General features: G+C 43.1%; 2 protein-coding genes across 8 annotated transcripts in view; one reads left to right on the plus strand and one right to left on the minus strand.

The window, feature by feature from the left end:
* Positions 1-8,639, minus strand: part of LOC139374585 (non-SMC condensin I complex, subunit G) — a 47,857-nt gene extending 39,218 nt beyond the window's left edge. For 4 of the 5 annotated variants that reach the window (XM_071115601.1, XM_071115599.1, XM_071115600.1 and 1 more), the window contains exons 1-3: positions 1,495-1,578; positions 686-803; positions 1-186 (exon numbers count right to left, since the gene is read on the minus strand). The exon at positions 1-186 is cut by the window's left edge and continues 27 nt beyond it. In XM_071115601.1, the coding sequence (XP_070971702.1) occupies positions 1-186; positions 686-793 (294 nt within the window). In that variant the 5' untranslated portion in view covers positions 794-803; positions 1,495-1,578. Of the gene's footprint in view, positions 187-685; positions 804-1,494; positions 1,579-8,596 lie in introns of those variants that run through there. The other variant, XM_071115598.1, reaches the window with a different exon arrangement.
* Positions 8,180-17,500, plus strand: part of LOC139374584 (family with sequence similarity 184 member B) — a 31,274-nt gene continuing 21,953 nt past the window's right edge. For all 3 annotated transcript variants that reach the window (XM_071115594.1, XM_071115595.1, XM_071115596.1), the window contains exons 1-3: positions 8,180-8,851; positions 16,097-16,267; positions 16,367-17,056. In XM_071115594.1, the coding sequence (XP_070971695.1) occupies positions 8,696-8,851; positions 16,097-16,267; positions 16,367-17,056 (1,017 nt within the window). In that variant the 5' untranslated portion in view covers positions 8,180-8,695. The remainder of the gene's footprint in view (positions 8,852-16,096; positions 16,268-16,366; positions 17,057-17,500) is intronic.

The following is a 17,500-nucleotide window of genomic DNA, read 5'->3' on the forward strand; positions in this document are numbered from 1 at the left end:
GAGGAAGGGGTTCTCGTCCTCTTCATCCTCCTCCTCTCCTCCCTCTCCGGAAGGCGTATGGAAGCTGGTGGAGAATTTGGAGACGAACTCTATCACGTTCTCCACAGCCGGTTCTCTCTTGTACACGATCATGGCATGTTTCAGGTACTGGATAAACTCCTCGTGGAACAACGTCTTGTCCTCTAACTAGAGACAGGACAGACAGACGGGGACAGACAGGTACACAGGACGGACAGACAGGTACACAGGACAGACAGACAGGTACACAGGACAGACAGGACAGACACACGGGGACAGACAGGTACACAGGACAGACACACAGGAAACAGGTTGGGTAAGGATGGTGGTTCTCTTACTGGTTATAAAGAGGATGAACAGAAACAGTGATTTAAACATGTGTGTGTGTACCTTGTTGTACAGTATGTGTGTGTTTACATAGGGGATTTTTTCCTAACCACTGTGCTTCTACACCTGCATTGCTTGCTGTTTGTGGATTTTAGGTTGGGTTTCTGTACAGCACTTTGAGATATCAGCTGATGTAAGAAGGGCTTTATAAATACATTTGATTGATTGTATAGGTGTGTGTGTTTACAGGTGTTTGTGTGTGTTTATAGGCATGTGTACCTTGTTGTACAGTATGTGTGTGTGTTTACAGGTGTTTGTGTGTGTTTATCGGCATGTGTACCTTGTTGTATGTGTTCTTGAGACTGGCCACCAGTTTAGCCTTGTTGTTGTGTCCTTTCTGAGCGCGTTGAAACGCCTCTTTTATCGCCAACTCATTTTCCCCAGTCATCTTTTCTCTCCTGGAGAAACAAAACGGACAGCTACAACCTTATCATTCAAACAAACACAGGCATTAAACTACACCAGCTGGCTAGTTAGCACAAAAACGACAATAAGCCTAGTGAACGTATTCTACATTGAAGGGAAACAGTCGATGTATGTGACCGGAAAATTGGGGTAAACATCCAACAACAAGCATTGTTTGTGGCTCTTCGACGGTAATTTAGTTACCTAGTAACGTTATTTAGCTACCTAGTAACGCTGTTTAGTTACCTAGTAACGCTGTTTAGTTACCATAGCCAACGTCGTAGCAGCTACATTATTAACGACGTTGGTTATCTAACTCTAGTTTTAATTAGCGAAACTTTCTTTAAAAATTACACCATTTCACTATTCCAGACGAACATCTCACCCGTCCTCTTGGGCTAGAATAGTTCTCACATAAAGTCCTCTATTATCCAATTAATTAACCGTTTTAAAAGCTAAACAAATAAATAGCTGGCTAACGAAGCTAACCGGCTAATGTTTCTCATCCCTCCAGCCACTCCTCAAGCTCCCTTCGGACAGGAAAAACATCAGTCTCAAGAAGTACCAAAAAGGTTGGAAACCGGGGAATGATATGTTTCACAAAAGCATTAATATTGCCAATATAGTTTATTTCGTAAATAAATAACAGATCAATAATACATTGCGATTTCCGTTTGTTCTTACTTGCTATTGACAACTCGAGTCGTTTCTGCGTCTGCCGCCTGTTTTCAAATGTAACTGCCAGTCTCGCGAGAGGCGAGATTTGTGTTGACTACGTCATTCCCCTTCTTTTTATTTTTTTAAATTTTATTTCACCTTAATTTAACCAGGTAGGCAAGTTGAGAACAAGTTCTCATTTACAATTGCGACCTGGCCAAGATAAAGCAAAGCAGTTCGACAGATACAACAACACAGAGTTACACATGGAGTAAAACAAACATACAGTCAATAATACAGTATAAACAAGTCTATATACAATGTGAGCAAATGAGGTGAGATAAGGGAGGTAAAGGCAAAAAAGGCCTTGGTGGCAAGGTAAATACAATATAGCAAGTAAAACACTGGAATGGTAGTTTTGCAATGGAAGAATGTGCAAAGTAGAAATAAAAATAATGGGGTGCAAAGGAGCAAAATAAATAAATAAATTAAATACAGTTGGGAAAGAGGTAGTTGATAGGGCTAAATTATAGGTGGGCTATGTACAGGTGCACCTTAATTTAACCAGGTAGGCCAGTTGAGAACAGGTTCTCATTTACAACTGCGACCCAGACCAAGATAAAGCGAAGCAGTTTGACACAAACAACAACACAGAGTTACACATGGAGTAAACAAACGTACAGTCAATAACACAATAGAACAAAAGAAAAGGCTCTACCTTGTAAAAAGTATATTTTTTCCCTCTCCCTCATCATGTGGCTTTCCGATCTTCCACAAGTCGGAGTGTGAATAATATTTTTGCCCTCTCCCTCATCATGTGGCTTTCCGATCTTCCACAAGTCGGAGTGTGAATAATATTTGGGGGTTTTTTTTACAACAAAATGGGAATATAAATAATTGCACCACCATCTAACCCTAAATACACACCACTATCCCCAACAAACCCACCACCCCCTAGTGGTTAGAGGATTGGGACAATAATCGGGAAGGTTGCTGGATCGAATCCCCGAGCTGACAAGGTAAAAATCTGTCGTTTTGCCCCCTGAACAAGGCAGTTAATCCACTGTTCCCCTGAACAAGGCAGTTAATCCACTGTTCCCCTGAACAAGGCAGTTAATCCACTGTTCCCCTGAACAAGGCAGTTAATCCACTGTTCCCCTGAACAAGGCAGTTAACCCACTGTTCCTATACCAGTTAACCCACTGTTCCTAGACCAGTTAACCCACTGTTCCTAGACCAGTTAGCCCACTGTTCCTAGACCAGTTAACCCACTGTTCCTAGACCAGTTAACCCACTGTTCCCCTGAACAAGGCAGTTAACCCACTGTTCCCCTGAACAAGGCAGTTAACCCACTGTTCCTAGACCAGTTAACCCACTGTTCCTAGACCAGTTAACCCACTGTTCCCCTGAACAAGGCAGTTAACCCACTGTTCCCCTGAACAAGGCAGTTTAACCCACTGTTCCCCTGAACAAGGCAGTTAACCCACTGTTCCCCTGAACAAGGCAGTTTAACCCACTGTTCCCCTGAACAAGGCAGTTTAACCCACTGTTCCCCTGAACAAGGCAGTTAACCCACTGTTCCCCTGAACAAGGCAGTTAACCCACTGTTCCCCTGAACAAGGCAGTTTAACCCACTGTTCCCCTGAACAAGGCAGTTTAACCCACTGTTCCCCTGAACAAGGCAGTTTAACCCACTGTTCCCCTGAACAAGGCAGTTAACCCACTGTTCCCCTGAACAAGGCAGTTTAACCCACTGTTCCCCTGAACAAGGCAGGTAACCCACTGTTCCCCACGGTAGGCAGGTAACCCACTGTTCCCCTGAACAAGGCAGTTAACCCACTGTTCCCCACGGTAGGCAGTTAACCCACTGTTCCCCTGAACAAGGCAGTTTAACCCACTGTTCCCCTGAACAAGGCAGTTAACCCACTGTTCCCCTGAACAAGGCAGGTAACCCACTGTTCCCCTGAACAAGGCAGTTAACCCACTGTTCCCCTGAACAAGGCAGTTAACCCACTGTTCCCCTGAACAAGGCAGGTAACCCACTGTTCCCCTGAACAAGGCAGGTAACCCACTGTTCCCCACGGTAGGCAGTTAACCCACTGTTCCCCTGAACAAGGCAGTTAACCCACTGTTCCCCTGAACAAGGCAGTTAACCCACTGTTCCCCTGAACAAGGCAGTTAACCCACTGTTCCCCTGAACAAGGCAGGTAACCCACTGTTCCCCTGAACAAGGCAGTTAACCCACTGTTCCCCTGAACAAGGCAGGTAACCCACTGTTCCCCTGAACAAGGCAGGTAACCCACTGTTCCCCTGAACAAGGCAGGTAACCCAGGCAGGCAGTTAACCCACTGTGAACAAGGCAGGTAACCCACTGTTCCCCTGAACAAGGCAGGTAACCCACTGTTCCCCTGAACAAGGCAGTTTAACCCACTGTTCCCCTGAACAAGGCAGTTAACCCACTGTTCCCCTGAACAAGGCAGTTTAACCCACTGTTCCCCTGAACAAGGCAGGTAACCCACTGTTCCCCACGGTAGGCAGGTAACCCACTGTTCCCCTGAACAAGGCAGGTAACCCACTGTTCCCCTGAACAAGGCAGTTAACCCACTGTTCCCCTGAACAAGGCAGTTAACCCACTGTTCCCCACGGTAGACCGTTACTGTAACTGAATCGGTTCTTAACTGAATGCCTGGTTAAATGTTTTTTGTTTGAATTTGAAGAAATCCTTACTAGGTTAAATGTTTACTCATCCTCTCTCTCTCTCTTCAAGAACTTCTCTCAAAAACCCTTGTAGTTTTTCTGCACTAAATACAGAATTTAAAAATAGATATTTTTGACATGGCTGCAGGAAAAAGCTGTTTCAGTTGTTTGAAAAATTCAAAATTCTTCAATTTATGTATGGGGGGTCATCCCCACTCAAGGCCACCCCCCCCCCCCCCCCCCAGCCATCCACACCTAGTACTTTGTGCCTCCTCCGATTTTGGGGGTGCATGACGCCCCTAAAAGCACTATAGCGGGTTCTCTAGGCCCTCAGAGAATTGCGAATATAACCCCCTTCACCCCACAATGGACATTTATCCACCTGGGCCTCCATCACCCTGCCCCTCACAATGGACATTTATCTGCCTGGGCCTCCATTGCCCTGCCCCTCACAATGGACATTTATCCGCCTGGGCCTCCATCGCCCTGCCCCTCACAATGGACATTTATCCGCCTGGGCCTCCATCACCCTGCCCCTCACAATGGACATTTATCCTCCTGGGCCTCCATCGCCCTGCCCCTCACAATGGACATTTATCTGCCTGCCCCATCCATCGCCCTTCACCCCACAATGGACATTTATCCACCTGGGCCTCCATCACCCTGCCCCTCACAATGGACATTTATCTGCCTGGGCCTCCATTGCCCTGCCCCTCACAATGGACATTTATCCGCCTGGGCCTCCATCGCCCTGCCCCTCACAATGGACATTTATCCGCCTGGGCCTCCATCACCCTGCCCCTCACAATGGACATTTATCCTCCTGGGCCTCCATCGCCCTGCCCCTCACAATGGACATTTATCTGCCTGCCCCATCCATCGCCCTGCCCCTCACAATGGACATTTATCCACCTGGGCCTCCATCGCCCTGCCCCTCACAATGGACATTCGTCTGCCTGCCCCATCCATCACCCTGCCCCTCACAATGGACATTCGTCTGCCTGCCCCATCCATCACCCTGCCCCTCACAATGGACATTTATCCGCCTGGGCCTCCATCGCCCTGCCCCTCACAATGGACATTTATCCTCCTGGGCCTCCATCGCCCTGCCCCTCACAATGGACATTTATCCTCCTTGGCCTCCATCGCCCTGCCCCTCACAATGGACATTTATCTGCCTGGGCCTCCATCGCCCTGCCCCTCACAATGGGCATTTATCCACCTGGGCCTCCATCGCCCTGCCCCTCACAATGGACATTTATCCGCCTGGGCCTCCATCGCCCTGCCCCTCACAATGGACATTTATCTGCCTGGGCCTCCATCACCCTGCCCCTCACAATGGACATTTATCCACCTGGGCCTCCATCGCCCTGCCCCTCACAATGGACATTTATCTGCCTGCATGACATGAGCTGAGACTGCCATAAATACAATATTTTCTGAAATGTGAAATGTACTTATTTTATCTATTTTGAGTAAGCCTAAATGTGTTATTTATTTTATAGACTTGCTAAAGTTTATAAAAAACTGTTTTTGTCTTGTCATTATGGGATATTGTGTGAAGATTGATGAGGGGGATTTTTTATTTATTTTTAAAATCCGCTGTAAAGTTACAACATGTGGATAAAAGTCAAGGGCTCTGAATACTTTCAGTGTGTCTCTATCTGCATGCCAGGCCGTCTGTCTGCCTGTCTGTTGTTTCCCGGGCTGTGAAGGCCGCAGCTGTTGGCGTGCTGGCAGCTGTACGGTAAGGAATGGAGGTCAGAACAGAACACACCCGTGGGAAGGGCACGAGGCTCCACTCTGTCTCTACTCACCAAACCGCTGTATTCCTGTTATTTAGGTCAGCAGCGGGAACTTGAGGATGTATAGAGTGACAGAATAGTAATGGCTGTACAGCAGCTTGTATCACTACAGACCCTGGTTCGAATCCAGGCTGTATCACAGAGGTCTAAAGGCACTGCATCTCAGTGCTAGAGGCGTCACTAAAGACACCCTGGTTCGAATCCAGGCTGTATCACAGAGGTCTAAAGGCACTGCATCTCAGTGCTAGAGGAGTCACTACAGACCCTGGTTCGAATCCAGGATGTATCACAGAGGTCTAAAGGCACTGCATCTCAGTGCTAGAGGCGCCACTACAGACCTTGGTTCGAATCCAGGCTGTATCACAGAGGTCTAAAGGCACTGCATCTCAGTGCTAGAGGAGTCACTACAGACCCTGGTTCGAATCCAGGCTGTATCACAGAGGTCTAAAGGCACTGCATCTCAGTGCTAGAGGCGTCACTACAGACACCCTGGTTCGAATCCAGGCTGTATCACAGAGGTCTAAAGGCACTGCATCTCAGTGCTAGAGGCGGCACTACAGACACCCTGGTTCGAATCCAGGCTGTATCACAGAGGTCTAAAGGCACTGCATCTCAGTGCTAGATGCGTCACTACAGACCCTGGTTCGAATCCAGGCTGTATCATCACCGGCCCGTGATTGGGAGTCCCATAGGCGCACATTTGGCCCAGCGTCGTCAGGCCTGTCATTGTAAATAAACATTTGATCTCAACTGAGGTGCCTAGTTAAATAAAGGTTAATTAAAAAAAAAAAATACAGGATAGAATGTGATATAGGATAGAATGTGATATAGGATAGAATGTGATCTAGAATAGAATGTGATATAGGATAGAACATGATCTAGAATAGAATGTGATACAGGATAGAATGTGATCTAGAATAGAATGTGATATAGGATAGAATATGATCTAGAATAGAATGTGATATAGGATAGAATATGATCTAGAATAGAATGTGATACAGGATAGAATGTGATACAGGATAGAATGTGATACAGGATAGAATGTGATATAGGATAGAATGTGATCTAGAATAGAATGTGATATAGGATAGAATATGATCTAGAATAGAATGTGATACAGGATAGAATGTGATCTAGAATAGAATGTGATATAGGATAGAATATGATCTAGAATAGAATGTGATACAGGATAGAATGTGATACAGGATAGAATGTGATGTAGGATAGAATATGATCTAGAATAGAATGTGATACAGGATAGAATGTGATACAGGATAGAATGTGATGTAGGATAGAATGTGATCTAGAATAGAATGTGATATAGGATAGAATGTGATCTAGAATAGAATGTGATACAGGATAGAATGTGATACAGGATAGAATGTGATATAGGATAGAATGTGATCTAGAATAGAATGTGATATAGGATAGAATGTGATACAGGATAGAATGTGATATAGGATAGAATATGATATAGGATAGAATGGGATACAGGATAGAATGTGATACAGGATAGAATGTGATGTAGGATAGAATATGATCTAGAATAGAATGTGATACACGATAGAATGTGATACAGGATAGAATATGATCTAGAATAGAATGTGATACAGGATAGAATGTGATACAGGATAGAATGTGATGTAGGATAGAATATGATCTAGAATAGAATGTGATACAGGATAGAATGTGATCTAGAATAGAATGTGATATAGGATAGAATATGATCTAGAATAGAATGTGATACAGGATAGAATGTGATACAGGATAGAATGTGATGTAGGATAGAATATGATCTAGAATAGAATGTGATACAGGATAGAATGTGATACAGGATAGAATGTGGTATAGGATAGAATGTGATCTAGAATAGAATGTGATATAGGATAGAATGTGATCTAGAATAGAATGTGATACAGGATAGAATGTGATACAGGATAGAATCCCTTTTGAATTAAAACGTTGATAGAGGCTATACTGGACCTAGTGAATAGGTCTAGAATAATAAATATGGACTTATTAAACAGACTTATCACTGGAATAGGCAGGGAGTTCACCTGCAAATACTCCTGATGAATCTATGCAATAAGTCAATTGATTAATTGAAAAGCCTTTCATCCTGTCTGCGTGTGCGTGTGCGTGTGTGTGCGTGTGTTTTGTGTGTGTGTGCGTGCGTGTGTTTTGTGTGAGTGTGTGTGTGGATCGACACTACAGCAGAACCGGGGAGGGGCGTAGCAGCACTGCAGCAGTGCGCTCTGCTCGAGAGGGAGAGCGCGAGCTGTCTACGGTAATGTTCCACACGCCCTCTCCGCCCCTGCTGCTCGAGAGACAGGTGGTCGGGACACATGCCTTCATCCTCGAGCGCTCCCCGGTTAAAAGAAGAAAACAAATCGGTTGACAGACAGCGGTGGGACTGCTGGCGTGAGGCAAGCGCGTCCCCGATGGAATTGGAGCCGGTGACCTCCGCGCAGCGAGCACTGGGCAGAGGAGAGAGAGGGGAAAGCAAGTTGGCGAGAGAACCTCACCGATTTACGTTTACGTTTCTCACCATGACTATTGCGCCGGCCGCTTTTCCGCCGCAGCGGAGGGGATTGTTATTCACTTACAGAAGGAAGAAACACACAAACCTCTGAGGCAAACCGGAGAGAGAGCATTACCGGGAATTTCGTTTTGTTCCATTATTCATTTGGATCCTAATAGCTGGTGGAAGTTGTCTCGTGGGGATTATGATGTCTTCGGGTGCCGGTAAAGCCCCGCAGCCCCCCGGGCCAGGCTCCGGTAGCCTTAACGGGACTGCAGCAGACTTACCGAACATAGAGCAGGAGCTATATGACTATCAGATGCATGGCAAGATGTGCAAGAAGATAGCTCAGCTAACCAAGGTATGAGACAGGGGAGATAGAAGATATAGCTCAGCTAACCAAGGAATGAGACAGGGGAGATAGAAGATATAGCTCAGATAACCAAGGTATGAGACAGGGGAGATAGAAGATATAGCTCAGATAACCAAGGTAAGAGACAGGGGAGATAGAAGATATAGCTCAGCTAACCAAGGTAAGAGACAGGGGAGATAGAAGATATAGCTCAGCTAACCAAGGTATGAGACAGGGGAGATAGAAGATATAGCTCAGCTAACCAAGGTAAGAGACAGGGGAGATAGAAGATATAGCTCAGCTAACCAAGGTAAGAGACAGGGGAGATAGAAGATATAGCTCAGATAACCAAGGTATGAGACAGGGGAGATAGAAGATATAGCTCCGCTAACCAAGGTATGAGACAGGGGAGATAGAAGATATAGCTCAGCTAACCAAGGTATGAGACAGGGGAGATAGAAGATATAGCTCAGCTAACCAAGGTAAGAGACAGGGGAGATAGAAGATATAGCTCAGCTAACCAAGGTATGAGACAGGGGAGATAGAAGATAGCTCAGCTAACCAAGGTATGAGACAGGGGAGATAGAAGATATAGCTCAGATAACCAAGGTATGAGACAGGGGAGATAGAAGATATAGCTCAGATAACCAAGGTAAGAGACAGGGGAGATAGATAAAAGGTAAGACTAGACAGAGAGATAGCTCAGCTAGGTAAGACTGGATAGAGAGATAGCTCAGCTAGGTAAGACTGGACAGAGAGATAGATAAAGATAGCTCAGCTAGGTAAGACTGGACAGAGAGATAGCTCAGCTAGGTAAGACTGGACAGAGAGATAGATAAAAGAGAGCTCAGCTAGGTAAGACTGGACAGAGAGTTAGATAAAGATAGCTCAGCTAGGTAAGACGGGACAGGGAGATAGCTCAGCTAGGTAAGACTGGACAGAGAGATAACTCAGCTAGGTAAGACTGGACAGAGAGATAGATAGATAACTCAGCTGTTAAGACTGGACAGCGAGATAGATAGATAACTCAGCTGGTAAGACTGGACAGAGAGATAGATAGATAGATAACTCAGCTAGGTAAGACTGGACAGAGAGATAGATAACTCAGCTGGTAAGACTGGACAGAGAGATAGATAGATAACTCAGCTGTTAAGACTGGACAGAGAGATAGATAGATAACTCAGCTGGTAAGACTCATGACAATGTGGTTATGGCTCCTCCATCTTCCCACGTCCACTCACTCTGTGTGTAGATGACAATCAGTGTGTGTGTGTGTGTGTGTGTGTGTGTAGGTGAGTGGTGCCTGAAGTTTGACTGGTCAGCGTTTGTGTCTGTGTGTATTAGAATTGATGTTCATCAGCACTGGTAGGCTGGCCCTGTCTGTCTGCCTGTCTGTCTGTCTGCCTGTTTGCTCGCCTGTCTGTCTGTCTGTCCGCCTGTCTGTCCGCTGTCTGTCTGTCTGTCTGTCTGTCTGTCTGTCTAAAAACATTCATTATAAAGTCTTAATGAAGCCTTCCTGAACCCACTATAACACCTCTATAGATCCTTCATTGATCCCTCAGAACCAATGATCTCTTCTAAAAGGCCTGGGAGTCGTGATCCATTCTCCTGATGCAGGAAACAAATCACTGGTGGTCTGTTTCTATTGGCTGATAGTGTTGCTATTAGAAGGTGTTGGTCTGTTTCTATTGGCTGATAGTGTTGCTATTAGAAGGTGTTGGTCTGTTTCTATTGGTTGATAGTGTTGCTATTAGAAGGTGTTGGTCTGTTTCTATTGGTGGATAGTGTTGTTAGTAGAAGGTGTTGGTCTGTTTCTATTGGCTGATAGTGTTGTTATTAGAAGGTGTTGGTCTGTTTCTATTGGCTGATAGTGTTGTTATTTTAGACAGGCAGGCAGACAGACAGACAGACAGACAGACAGACAGACAGACATGAGGTAGGTCTAAAGATAACTACTAGCATGCTGCACTATGTAGAAAACGGAAGGGAGGAGGGAAGGGAGGAGGGAAGACCCCCCCCCCCCCACCCCCACACACACAGAGGTTATAGGCCAGTGTTCCTCAACTCTGGTCCTCCAGTACCCTACACACCTGATTAAACTACTGGTTAAACTACTGATTAAACTACTCCTCCAGTACCCTACACACACCTGATTAAACTACTGGTTAAACTACTGGTTAAACTACTGATTAAAGTACTGGTTAAACTACTGATTAAAGTACTGATTAAACTACTGGTTAAACTACTGATTAATAAACTACTGGTTAAACTACTGATTAAACTACTGGTTAAACTACTGATTAAACTACTGATTAAACTACTGGTTAAACTACTGGTTAAACTACTGATTAAACTACTGATTAAACTACTGATTAAACTACTGATTAAACTACTGGTTAAACTACTGATTAAACTACTGATTAAACTACTGGTTAAACTACTGGTTAAACTACTGATTAAACTACTGGTTAAACTACTGATTAAACTACTGGTTAAACTACTGATTAAACTACTGGTTAAACTACTGGTTAAACTACTGGTTAAACTACTGATTAAACTACTGATTAAACTACTGGTTAAACTACTGGTTAAACTACTGGTTAAACTACTGGTTAAACTACTGGTTAAACTACTGATTAAACTACTGGTTAAACTACTGATTAAACTACTGGTTAAACTACTGGTTAAACTACTGGTTAAACTACTCCTCCAGTACCCTTCACACACCTGATTAAACTCCTGATTAAACTACTGGTTAAACTACTGGTTAAACTACTGATTAAACTACTGATTAAACTACTGGTTAAACTACTGATTAAACTACTGATTAAACTACTGATTAAACTACTGGTTAAACTACTGGTTAAACTACTGGTTAAACTACTGGTTAAACTACTGGTTAAACTACTGATTAAACTACTGATTAAACTACTGGTTAAACTACTGATTAAACTACTGATTAAACTACTGATTAAACTACTGATTAATAAACTACTGATTAAACTACTGATTAAACTACTGATTAAACTACTGGTTAAACTACTGATTAAACTACTGATTAAACTACTGATTAATAAACTACTGATTAAACTACTGATTAATAAACTACTGATTAAACTACTGATTAAACTACTGATTAAACTACTGGTTAAATTACTGGTTAAACTACTGGTTAAACTACTGGTTAAACTACTGATTAAACTACTGGTTAAACTACTGGTTAAACTACTCCTCCAGTACCCTACACACACCTGATTAAACTCCTGATTAAACTACTGGTTAAACTACTGATTAAACTACTGATTAAACTACTGATTAAACTACTGATTAAACTACTGGTTAAACTACTGATTAAACTACTGGTTAAACTACTGGTTAAACTACTGATTAAACTACTGATTAAACTACTGGTTAAACTACTGATTAAACTACTGGTTAAACTACTGATTAAATTACTGATTAAACTACTGGTTAAACTACTGATTAAACTACTGGTTAAACTACTGATTAAATTACTCCTCCAGTACCCTACACACACCTGATTAAACTACTAATTAAACTACTGATTAAACTACTGATTAAACTACTGATTAAACTACTGGTTAAACTACTGGTTAAACTACTGATTAAACTACTGATTAAACGACTGATTAAACTACTGATTAAACTACTGATTAAACTACTGATTAAACTACTGGTTAAACTACTGATTAATCTACTGATTAAACTACTGGTTAAACTACTGATTAAACTACTGATTAAACTACTGGTTAAACTACTGATTAAACTACTGATTAAACTACTGATTAAACTACTGGTTAAACTACTCCTCCAGTACCCTGCACACCTGGTTAAACTACTGATTAAACTACTGGTTAAACTACTGATTAAACTACTGGTTAAACTACTGATTAAACTACTGGTTAAACTACTGGTTAAACTACTGATTAAACTACTGATTAAACTACTGGTTAAACTACTGATTAAACTACTGATTAAACTACTGATTAAACTACTGGTTAAACTACTGATTAAACTACTGATTAAACTACTGATTAAACTACTGGTTAAACTACTCCTCCAGTACCCTACACACCTGGTTAAACTACTGATTAAACTACTGGTTAAACTACTGATTAAACTACTGGTTAAACTACTGATTAAACTACTGGTTAAACTACTGGTTAAACTACTGATTAAACTACTGATTAAACTACTGGTTAAACTACTGATTAAACTACTGATTAAACTACTGATTAAACTACTGGTTAAACTACTGATTAAACTACTGATTAAACTACTGGTTAAACTACTGGTTAAACTACTGGTTAAACTACTGGTCAAACTACTGATTAAACTACTGATTAAACTACTGATTAAACTACTGATTAAACTACTGGTTAAACTACTGGTTAAACTACTGGTTAAACTACTGATTAAACTACTGATTAAACTACTGATTAAACTACTGGTTAAACTACTGATTAAACTACTGATTAAACTACTGGTTAAACTACTGATTAAACTACTGGTTAAACTACTGATTAAACTACTGATTAAACTACTGATTAAACTACTGGTTAAACTACTGATTAAACTACTGATTAAACTACTGATTAATAAACTACTGATTAAACTACTGATTAATAAACTACTGATTAAACTACTGGTTAAATTACTGGTTAAACTACTGGTTAAACTACTGGTTAAACTACTGATTAAACTACTGGTTAAACTACTGATTAAACTACTGATTAAACTACTGATTAAACTACTGGTTAAACTACTCCTCCAGTACCCTACACACACCTGATTAAACTCCTGATTAAACTACTGGTTAAACTACTGATTAAACTACTGATTAAACTACTGATTAAACTACTGGTTAAACTACTGGTTAAACTACTGATTAAACTACTGATTAAACTACTGGTTAAACTACTGGTTAAACTACTGGTTAAACTACTGATTAAACTACTGGTTAAACTACTGATTAAACTACTGGTTAAACTACTGATTAAATTACTGATTAAACTACTGGTTAAACTACTGGTTAAACTACTGGTTAAACTACTGGTTAAACTACTCCTCCAGTACCCTACACACACCTGATTAAACTCCTGATTAAACTACTGGTTAAACTAATGATTAAACTACTGATTAAACTACTGATTAAACTACTGGTTAAACTACTGGTTAAACTACTGATTAAACTACTGATTAAACTACTGGTTAAACTACTGGTTAAACTACTGATTAAACTACTGATTAAACTACTGGTTAAACTACTGATTAAACTACTGGTTAAACTACTGATTAAATTACTGATTAAACTACTGGTTAAACTACTGATTAAACTACTGGTTAAACTACTGATTAAATTACTCCTCCAGTACCCTACACACACCTGATTAAACTACTAATTAAACTACTGATTAAACTACTGATTAAACTACTGATTAAACTACTGGTTAAACTACTGGTTAAACTACTGATTAAACTACTGATTAAACTACTGATTAAACTACTGATTAAACTACTGGTTAAACTACTGATTAAACTACTGGTTAAACTACTGATTAAACTACTGATTAAACTACTGGTTAAACTACTGGTTAAACTACTGATTAAATTACTCCTCCAGTACCCTACACACACCTGATTAAACTACTAATTAAACTACTGATTAAACTACTGATTAAACTACTGGTTAAACTACTGGTTAAACTACTGATTAAACTACTGGTTAAACTACTGATTAAACTACTGATTAAACTACTGATTAAACTACTGGTTAAACTACTGATTAAACTACTGGTTAAACTACTGGTTAAACTACTGATTAATCTACTGATTAATCTACTGATTAAGGACAGAGGACAGAGAGCCTGGTAGTTGGACCTAATACTACAGATGGTATTTGGGTCCATGTTAGTGGACGTTAGTTATTGGGTAATAGCGTCTAGGCTGGGTGGTAGGGCTTCACTAAAGCCACGCAGGGAATGTCTGACAGTGCTGTACCAGCCGTGCACCGCAGACAGAGAGGAGTCACCATAAAACCCTCCTCGGTTGTACACACACACACACGCACACACACACAGAGAGAGACACACACACACACACACACACACACACAGAGACACACACACACACCCCTCCCCCCGCTCCAGAGGGTAAGTGAGTCGTCTGGGTCCGTTCTAGTCTATGATGACACTGGGTGGACACTGTAGCTGGGGCGGCAGGGTAGCCTAGTGGTTAGAGTGTAGAGGAGGCAGGTAGCCTAGTGGTTAGAGTGTAGAGGAGGCAGGTAGCCTAGTGGTTAGAGTGTAGAGGAGGCAGGTAGTCTAGTGGTTAGTGTTTAGAGGAGGCAGGTAGACTAGTGGTTAGAGTGTAGGGGCGGCAGGGTAGCCTAGTGGTTAGAGTGTAGAGGAGGCAGGTAGTCTAGTGGTTAGAGGAGGCAGGTAGCCTAGTGGTTAGAGTGTAGAGGAGGCAGGTAGCCTAGTGGTTAGAGTGTAGAGGAGGCAGGTAGACTAGTGGTTAGAGTGTAGAGGAGGCAGGTAGCCTAGTGGTTAGAGTGTAGAGGAGGCAGGTAGCCTAGTGGTTAGAGTGTAGAGGAGGCAGGTAGTCTAGTGGTTAGTGTAAAGGAGGCAGGTAGCCTAGTGGTTAGTGTAAAGGAGGCAGGTAGCCTAGTGGTTAGTGTAAAGGAGGCAGGTAGTCTAGTGGTTAGAGTGTAGAGGAGGCAGGTAGTCTAGTGGTTAGAGTGTAGAGGAGGCAGGTAGCCTAGTGGTTAGAGTGTAGAGGAGGCAGGTAGCCTAGTGGTTAGAGTGTAGAGGAGGCAGGTAGTCTAGTGGTTAGAGTGTAGAGGAGGCAAGTAGCCTAGTGGTTAGAGTGTAGAGGAGGCAGGTAGTCTAGTGGTTAGAGTAGTAACCGAAAGGTTGCAAGTTCATATCCCGAGCTGACAAGGTACAAATCTGTCGTTCTGCCCCTGAACAGGCAGTTAACCAACTGTTTTTAGGCCGTCATTGAAAATAAGAATTTGTTCTTAACTGACTTGCCTAGTTAAATAAAGGTAAAAAAATATATATATTAAAAAATATAAACTGTATACATCCTGAATGACTTCCTGTAACGTGGTTTAAAACATAACGGCTACTGATTGATCAACTCAATACATATCGATAGATATCAACCTGAATATGAATCTCTTTCCTCTTGTCTCACCTCCGCCCTCCCCTCTTTTAATCAAAACGTCAGGTGATCTATTCTCTGAACACTAAGAACGAAGAGCAGGAGGCGGCCCTTCAGGCCATCAGCCACGCCCACCAGGAAGAGCTGAGGCGGGTTACCACGGGGACGTGTACCGAGGGGGAGGAGTCGGCAGTGCTTAGGACACGCCTCTCAGAGCTGCAGGAAACTCTAGCTCAGGTACCCCGTCTGTCCGTCCAACTTGTCCGTCTGTTACCCAGTCTGTTCCAGTGTGGATCACCACAGGTTAATTAACTCTGTGTGTCTCTACACCTCCAGGTTCAGGTAGACTTTGAGAGCTACCGTGTCCAGGCAGAGGAGAGGGATCGTGGGGTAGAGGCAGAGCTAAGGAGGGACTATGAGGAAAAGCTCCAGGCTCTGGGGCTGGAGAGACAGGAGACCCAGGCCCAACTCAACTCGGCCCACGACGAGAGTCTCCGACTGGGGAAAGAGCTGGAGACGGCTGGGGAGGCTGCGCAGTGCCTGGAGGTTCAATGTGACGAACTACGGAGGAAAGGAGAAGAGGAGCGAGGGAAAGGGAAGGAGGAGGAGACGGAGAGAATGCGACTCCTCTCGGAGGAGGTGAAGACTCTGAGGAAAGGGAAGGAGCGAGCGGAGGAAGAGAGGGAGAGAGCAGGGAGAGAGGAGACGGAGAAGTGGGAGAGGGAGAGAGCAGAGAGAGAGGATAGGGAGGAGTGGGAGAGGGAGAGAGCAGTGAGAGAGGAGAGGGAGAAGTGGGAGACGAGGGTGAAGGAGGTGACAGAGGAGAAGGAGGAGTTGAAGAGGAGCATGGAGGAGGCGCGCAGGGAGGAGAGACGGCAGTGGGAGGAGAGAGAGGAGGAGGAGAAGAGAGGGATGAGTACAGTACTGAGAGAGAGAGTGAGGAAGGCGGAGGGAGAGCTGGAGGACAGTCTGCAGCGACTCAACGAGAGCAAGAGACACGCTGCCAAACTACAGGACAGAATACAGGTACTCACCCTAACAGGACAGAATACAGGTACTCACCCCAACAGGACAGAATACAGGTACTCACCCTAACAGGACAGAATACAGGTACTCACCCTAACAGGACAGAATACAGGTACTCACCCTAACAGGACAGAATACAGGTACTCACCCTAACAGGACAGAAAACAGGTACTCACCCTAACAGGACAGAATACAGGTACTCACCCTAAAAGGACAGAATACAGGTACTCACCCTAACCCTAACAGAATACAGGTACTCACCCTAACAGGACAGAATACAGGTACTCACCCTAACCCTAAAAGGACAGAATACAGGTACTCACCCTAACCCTAACAGAATACAGGTACTCACCCTAACAGGACAGAATACAGATACTCACCCTAACAGGACAGAATACAGGTAATCACACTGTGGTTTTACTATCATTTTGGGGAACAAAAACA

Source organism: Oncorhynchus clarkii, chromosome 19 (assembly GCF_045791955.1).
Source record: "Oncorhynchus clarkii lewisi isolate Uvic-CL-2024 chromosome 19, UVic_Ocla_1.0, whole genome shotgun sequence".
NCBI classification, from domain to species: Eukaryota; Metazoa; Chordata; class Actinopteri; order Salmoniformes; family Salmonidae; genus Oncorhynchus; species Oncorhynchus clarkii.